Source organism: Colossoma macropomum, unplaced genomic scaffold (genome assembly GCF_904425465.1).
Source record: "Colossoma macropomum unplaced genomic scaffold, Colossoma_macropomum, whole genome shotgun sequence".
In the NCBI taxonomy this organism is placed as follows: domain Eukaryota; kingdom Metazoa; phylum Chordata; class Actinopteri; order Characiformes; family Serrasalmidae; genus Colossoma; species Colossoma macropomum.
Window position 1 is genome coordinate 12,494,495 of NW_023494800.1, and position 8,291 is coordinate 12,502,785.

Here is an 8,291-nt window from a genome sequence, read left to right on the forward strand (position 1 = left end):
GCACTCAGATGGCTAGTTTTGATTGTTGACAGTGGTTTCCATGAAAGATGATAGATGAGAGACCCTTGGAAGAGAGTGTGAGGCGTATCAGCAATACTGCTTTAAATTTCAGTACACTATTTTATTTTTCAATGTGTATTGACATCATTACAACATGAATCCATGTGTTCTCTGAGCTTGCCTGAGAAGACATTTTCATACTGATTGAACTGTATGGCTAAAATGTGAGTTTATATCACTTTATGCATCATACAATTCAGTATTTTGATTGCATGACTAGTGATTTTTAACAAAGCAATAGAAAATTCTAATCTGATCGTTCACATAAGTACGAAAATCACATGTAATTTAAAACAATCAAATGGACACTGTTAGATGGGTAACAATACAAAATTGACCAGAGGTCTACAAATCTGGACTTCCAGTTTCAAATCTTGTATTTTGTATTCGCTTGTACTTAATTGCACTGTTAATTGGCCACCTAGTGTCATACCTACCAGTGATTACATCCAGGACCGGAAACAGGATTCAAGGTCCCGATTTGAAGACCTCTGCACCAGTTATCACACTGGATTTAATTGTTGGACATGAATGGGTTAATATGGAAAGCTGAGGAATATTGTTTTCTAGTATTAAAGCAAATACACTTTCTTTTCTGGCACAATAATGCATCAGACAATAATATGGTATCTGCAGTTGGTTCCTGGTGTGTGGTTTGTTAATGTGTTTGTTCTGGTGCTGACAGCAAAACCCTGTTCTCCTGGCTATCCCACACCTTGCTTTTCTTTACCAGCAAAGCAACAGCATGTCAAATGCAAGTTCTTATTGGTTAAAGGCTTCTCAGTAATGTTATTCTGCGGATTTGATTAATGCTATACAGCTCTGGAATACCAATGCAACTTTTAGACCGATAGAGGCGGTTAACTTCATTTTCCACAAGTCCTCTATGCACCAACTGTTCAGATCAGAGCATTGTAATTCATGGTGTAGCTCTGTTCAGCTTGCCGCCTTGTGATTTGTGCTCCTGCTCTCCTGGGTTTCTCGCCTACTTTTTACACAGTCTATACAGACTCTGCTGAGTCATTGCAGAAATGACTCACTGTGGCATCTTTAGAATGGTTTTGAAAAGCTTTTTAGGGCACTAGACAGGGTGTGAAGGTCCAGAATAAACAGCTACACGCAGCAGTGAAGCCCCAGAAATAGGCATAGCTCTTTTCAGACGAGGTATTCCTTTGTATTCAAGCTAGAGCAGGCACGTGAGGTGAAGTCACACTTGCTGTTTAACACCCTGCACTGTCCCCCCCTCCTGATGGATCTCTCATTAGGTGCCTGTGGAAAACACAGTTCCTGCCCCGGCCCCCGGAAGACCAGCGTCCCCCACTGTGCGTCCCCTGCTCCCTGTGGGGCCCATCAGGCCCCTGAGCCCTGCCAGGGGCCCCCGAGACCTGGCCTCCAAAAAGAAAAAAGGACTGCTCTCCAAAGGGAAGAAACTGCTCAAAAAGTTCTCGAAGTAAAGGTGGTTTGATTCAAATAACACTGTAGAACTCCATACACAGAGCTTAATCAAAAGGGCAACAAAATGGGCTCAAGTCAACAGTGCAGTGTTTAATCTTTCAGTCAGATCTACAATAGTATTCATATTTACTCGCCACGCACATATACTAGAATACGCGCTCTTTCGGGTGATAAGTGTTGATGTATGACAAACCGTGTTTCCTCTATTCTCATTCAGATGAACTTTGGGAAGGTTCTGCAATGATGGAAATCTGGGGCTGGATTCTCAAAGCTTCATGGCCTTATGACCCTCTTGACCTAGGACCACTCTGTGACTAGTTAATGACCTTCCCCATGTCTAATTCTTAAAAGTACAATGGGATATCCTAAGGTAGTGGTGACGTAACCTGGACTAAACCTTAAAGGGAAGGTGGCATGTCAGCTGTTTTGCTCTCTTCTAATGACAGACAGCAATTTAATATGCACACAGCCAATGGGAATTGAGTGAGGAAGCCCATGTGCTACGTAGTCACCCTCAGCCTAGTGTAAAAAATGGCAAGTAGCTATTTTACAGGAATAAAGAAAAGAACAAGATTTTACCAGAGCTATTTCAGAGCATTTCTATTGGTCCATTCATCATGAAATGTTGACACAGTGCAAAGGACAGGTAGCACTTTATTACAATTAAGCAAAAATAACAAATAAATACCTAAATAAAGGCCAAAACTGGGGACAACTTCTATGGGATACAGATAAATCACAATAATCAGACAAGTGTAATGAGTAAGTTTTATTTTATGTTATTGTTCATTTTACTATAAAGTTATTTTAATCACATCTGCCTTTTAAGGGCTTTGTTAAAGGAGCAATACACCAAATTTTCCAAAACGTCCGCATAATTATATGGTTAAGGTGTAAACAGAGTCATTCAGAGTGGTTTGATGCAAAATGCTCTACTCTAGAGAAACGTGCTGAGTCAGGATTGTTCACAGTGGTGGTGATAGGAACCAGACGTCTACCTGTAAAAGCTCCTCAGCTCCCTGTGGGTTATGGTGGTTCTAAATGCTTTGACAGAAAGCACTTACTTGTTATAATGTTAATGATTTTAACACTGTCTGATCTTTATATTTTTATTACAGTTTTGGTCTAAGAAGTATTTTTATAATCCGTTTGAGGTGGAAGGGTACATGCAGGGTGTTGTAAAGCAAAATAGTCCCCCCCCAAAAAAGGTACCACTTACATTACTAATATTATATATAAAATCTCAGAAGACATGTGTAGGTTGACTGACCGTTTTGGATAATAAATAAAGTGGCTATATTTGCATAGTAGACATTGTGACCCCTTGTATCACCATCACTGTAAAGAAATCGGTAATTTTCTACAGTGAACCATTTCACATTACAATGCTGTGAATGACTTTGTTTACATCTCAACCATGGAATTATGGAGAATGAATTTGTAATAGTTAACTGTGCTCTTTGGAAAGTTATAACTAATTACAAAAAACTAAGGCCTATTATTTTTTCTTCTATTAAGCAAAGTCAAAATTGTTGTAGGCTAAACTTACCATCCTCCATGAGTTTTGATGGCTTTTCAGTTAATTTCAATGTAATTTCCAATAAGTAGGAGTGTTCTTTTTATGATGTTGTCAGAAATATTTTCTGGTTTTATTCTGCTAGGACTTCTCTGAGGCGGTCCTAAATTTTAATACAGTCACGCCAATAGAGAAGAGCAGTCATGTGACAATATAGAGCCTGAAATGTTTTGAGAATCAGTTATGAGTGAAGCTGGCCATAAACTATGGCCCTTGTGGGTTATAATGGTCCTAAATGCTTTGAGAATCGGCCCCTGAGTCATTGCCATTGTATATCAATATCTGGTGCATTACTTAATATGGAGGCATGAATGATATGATAGGATGATATGAGGTGGCAAATTATGTTGATAATCTTAAAAAACATTCAAAGCCAAGGTAGTGCACTGGCAAAGACCATGATTCATAAAGGCTAGAATGCCACCATTCCTAATTGTTTTAAGATGGTGGGCTGGTGCTATTACAGGAGAGACGGCAAGCAACTAGAAAGACCTTTTAAATAATGCAGTGGCCTTCATCAAAACTCAATAAGCATAATTTATTACCAACATCTGCAGCCAGTTTCCTATACAAGGATTAGTTGTGGACTGAATTGCAGTGCCAAGGGTGATTCATCATTGAAAATCCTTTTAAGTCCAGGCTTAGGCCTAATCTAAGTCTGTGAAACTGGCTCCTGATGTTTTAATACACCAGTCTTTGCCAAGAAGCCGCTTCTCTCTCAGTCACATGTACCTACTTGTCATATGTCCTTCGTCATATCGACTTTGGAAGGTTGTCCTGTTGTTAAAACTTGCCTCCTGTGTTTGCCTTCAAAATGCACAAAAAGCGAGATTCGTGTGGTGAGTGACACTGGTACCGTGTGTGTAAACGTGTGAATGAGCAGACTGTGTCCTGTTAACATACATGTTTGTGCATCTCTTAAACTGAAAAAGCGAAAATGTAGATATGTGATCAAGTGCTGTGCTGCTAAACTACACAGTGTTTCATTTTTTTCTGTAATCTGACAGTAGGGGTCGTCCTCTAAAGAAAAAAAAATAATCAAAGATGTCTTGATGTTTCAAATTCTGCACATGCCTGTTTACACGCACTTGTGTTGGGGGGTTGGTGGGATTGATGAACATGGGCCTAGGCCTGAATAACTTCTCTTAACTACTGCTCAAGCTATCAAGGGTTACTTTTCCTGAGAGCTTTACTGCTTTACACAAACCCTCAATAGCAATGAACCTATTATGGTGAGGTGTTAGCATGTAACATACTTGCAAAAGTGTACAGTGCACTGCAAAAATGATCATCTTAGCAAGTGAAAGCATTTTAAATATACGTAATCTAATATTTCTTATTTTTGTAAGATTATTATAAGATTAAACCTGTTTCTAGATTTTTTGTCACACCTTATTTTAAATGTCCCCTATAGATTATCTATAGTTGCTCAAATTATTAGAAAACCATCTGGTGAAACTCAAGCTAGTTATCTACAACATTAGGGTTAAGAATTAGGTTTAAGTTTTCAGTTAAAGTTAAAGGGGCACTCAAACCAAAATGAAAAATTCCTATATCGCTACATCTGTAAACATGCCTGCTCACCTTCTAGAGCAGTGCTGCAGTGAGCAGTGCTGCAGTGGTCTCTAGAGGGATGTGTTCTAGTTTAAAGACTTGGAAAACTCCCTTCTGATGATGCATATTGAAGGTGGGAGGAACCTTTGAAAAGCGATAAGAGCTTTGGGGCAGATACTTGAAGAACTGTCTGATTTTTCCCTGCTGGCTGGCTAATGCTTTCTGCAAGTTACACAGCTGTGAGAAATTCCGAATGGTTGTATGATATACTTGTGTAATGCATGCTGGGTATTGTAGTGAAAGAACACTGAGTGAAAACACAAAAGGATAAAAAACTGTATTTTATCAAATCAGTGACACTAAGAGTCACAATGCTGCACTACACAGGACTACATAACATGATAAATAACATATTAAATGCTAGTTTTAGGCTAGAAGGCCCCTTTAAGGTTAGGGTTAGGTTAGGTTCACATTTGCGGTTTGATTTCATGGAATCTGTTACGTTTATTGACATTTAGTTGAATTTAATAGATATTAATTTGAATGTTAGTTACAAGGTGACCATCTACAGTAGCCTCTGAAAAAAACAAAGTTACTGATTTTTAAAATGAATTTTAAGCTATTCATTTTACTCATTTTTCTCCCAATTTAGTAACTGTTAATTCCACCTGCTAACTAGGTCCCCCCTGATCACACGATGCTACCAAGCTAGGGTAAAGGCCAGCACATGCTTCTCCAAGTTATGTGAAGCCACCGCATACTTTCAAACTGCCGCTAATGCAACGTCAGTGGAGAGTTCAACACGCTTGGAGGAGAACACTAACTGCCAATGCTGTTACATTAGCTACCAGACACCATGTTGACTCACATTGCGCTAAGTGAAGTGGGAGAGGCCCACTCACCCAGAGAGAGCGAGACCAATAATGCTGGCATCCATGGATGGCTGTGGCATCTCTGGTGTTTTTAGATTATTTCGATTATTTTGTTGCTTATTTGAATTATTTTCATGTGAATTTACAGTACCCTACTGCAGTGGCAGAAAATGTAATTTGTTGAAACAAGCAAAGTTAAAGATCATTTCATTTGATATTACTTTACCTGTCCACATTCAGGATGCTTTCACTAGCAAAGACTGCATTTTGTACAGTGTGTATGCTAGCAGAGTCCCACTCATGATAGTGTTGATCAAACATGCCATTTCACTCAAGATACAGTATCTCCTGCAGGACACCATTAAAGGATGAATCTCCTGGTGCATTACAGCGTTCTGTTCTAGACATGTTCTCTTTGCAAATGGAAATGCAAGATTGCCAAACCAGCGTCTGACTTCACCTTCCTGCAGCTCACGCTGGTTTAGATTGCACTCCTGCTTGGTTTTATCCAGGGTATATATTATATGTGTGAAGCTTGTATTTGTGTCAAATCAAGTAGATGTTCTAAATCTAATCAGTTCAAGTGTTTTGACTGAAATAAATCTTTTTTTTATGGAAAGAGTAGATTTTTTTTATTTGATGTTGGAAAAAAGAGATAGCTATAAAAAAAGACACAAAGTTTGACTGCCAAAAAGGAATGTACAAAACATTGAGCTGTCTGTACAGCGTACATCATCATTTTGCCAAAAAAGAGAAGAAAAATCAAGCATATTTTTATTTTAATCACAGAATTAACTATAAATATATAACAATAATTATAACTACAACTATAATTATAAATATAACTACAGATCTCAAGCATTCATTTGTGATTAGATGTGGTGTCTCTACTGTTTGGGTCACTGTTACTCTTTTTGTACTTTTTTCTCCATTTGTAGATAATTTATAAATGTTTATACTTGATTTTCAGACTGCCTTTTTAGTGCATTGAGATTTAATATTCAACAGTGCAAGCATTATTCATGGTGTCCTCAAGAAACGATGTGGAAGTCTGCAGTTGTGTGCTCGCTCAGTGGATTAAAGGAAAAAGAGAAATCATTGGCCTATATTTATGACTACAGTGTGACTGTGCATGTGTAATGTACACATTTTTTTCTAATGGAAATAAATTTGATATTTTTCAAGTGAAGGCTTCAGTGTATTTTTGTGGCAAATTGTGGTCTGTCACATTGCAGTTCCACCACATGTCCACAGGATGGCAGTAGTGCTCCGATTATAATGGGAGTCGTTCTCAGTCCTTCTGCCCATTTCAATACTGGGTTTATCATGCCATCGTCCACTTTGCCTCACCGTTTCCTAATGGGGGAATACCCAACTCCATAGGGGCTGTTCCATTATTGTATTAGCTCAAGTGAAGTTTGTTAGATGAGCCCTCAGAGGGGTGAGGGATCAAGTGAACATAAGGGTCAACTTCGGCAGGAGAACCTGTCCAGGAATCATTGCGACCCAACACTTCCCCACTCCAAACCCAAATTTAAAATGCTTAATATTTCAAAATTGTACCATTTGATTGATTTGCTATGGTCAGAATTGGTTTTATAGCAAAGTACTCCAGCTGTTATACGTGACTCCTGATACAATTTCATTATTAATTTATTGTGCTAACTTGTAGTTAGCAAGCTAAAGGTTACACAGCTAGCCACAAGAAAAGAAAGGCACTACACCACAGTTCTGAAGTAATAGCCAGACAAAGGCACTTCTTCACAGAATGTATACGTGTTATGTTCAGACATCTCAAAAAAGTTTAAAAGGTTTGCATGGTTAACTTATTAGCCCAGTGTGCCACTGTGGCTCAGCGTTGCTGTCCACTCCTCCCCTGAACTCTGGCTACTTGTTTAAGGTGCAAGCTGCATGGTTTTAAACCATGTATTTAAGTTGAAAACTGTCAAATGTTCTGCTGAATGGCACTAGAAAGCACCATAGCTCATCATAGCTAAGCCATTTAAGACTGAGGATGCTTCACCTAGTCACTAACAGAGGAAAAGATTTTTTTGAAGCTGTTTCTGAAAACCCCAGAGTTGTTCAGTAGTGGGCATTAAGATTAACATAAACTGAATGTGAAAAACACTTTAATTCTTTTATAAGTCAGTTTTGAAATTTTAGTGCTTGGTTCAGTCTTTTGTGTTTTCCCAAATAGTTGACAGTTCTAGGCTGATTCTGGCTTTCATAAGCATGTATTGGTAGAATACCAGCAGATTTTAGGCATGGGCCCAGATGCTTCATATGGTTTTGCCTCATGTCTATATCTGTGGGCCAGTTTTTGCATTGTGGACCAACAATGCAGTTATGACAGATTTTGGTCACATTTGTTAGTTATATTCATTTTACAGTGGCCAGATCTGGGCCAATGACCCAGCCGTATACTGGGCCAGAACAATTCCATACATGGGCCAGACAAATTTTGCTAACTAGTTTTTTGGTTTTCCCATGTTTACCTAGTTGTCAATCAAACGTGTTAACTTACCCCATTAAGAAGTGTGTCCTGCTTCTTTTTAAGCATGACATGCTTTGCGTTTAAAGAGGGGTTGTCTGAACACCCCCTAATGTGAAGACATGTTACAAAAGTACTGAAATGGGACCCTGGTACTGGGAGACCTTGGCGCTGAACATTTAAGTGTTGTCCCTGATCTAACAGAGCATTTTGACTCTGAAAGGGCTTTTAAGGGCTCGTCACTGATGTTTCTGCATTATTGAATGGGTACCGCACAAACAAA

General features: G+C 38.7%; 1 protein-coding gene across 1 annotated transcript in view; it reads left to right on the forward strand.

Annotated features, from left to right (window-relative positions):
• Nucleotides 1-6,362, forward strand: part of si:ch73-287m6.1 (RIMS-binding protein 2) — an 80,523-nt gene extending 74,161 nt beyond the window's left edge. The window contains exons 25-26 of the mRNA XM_036588610.1: nucleotides 1,326-1,516; nucleotides 5,325-6,362. Of these exons, the coding sequence (XP_036444503.1) occupies nucleotides 1,326-1,514 (189 nt within the window). The 3' untranslated portion in view covers nucleotides 1,515-1,516; nucleotides 5,325-6,362. The remainder of the gene's footprint in view (nucleotides 1-1,325; nucleotides 1,517-5,324) is intronic.
• Nucleotides 6,363-8,291: the final 1,929 nt, after the last annotated feature.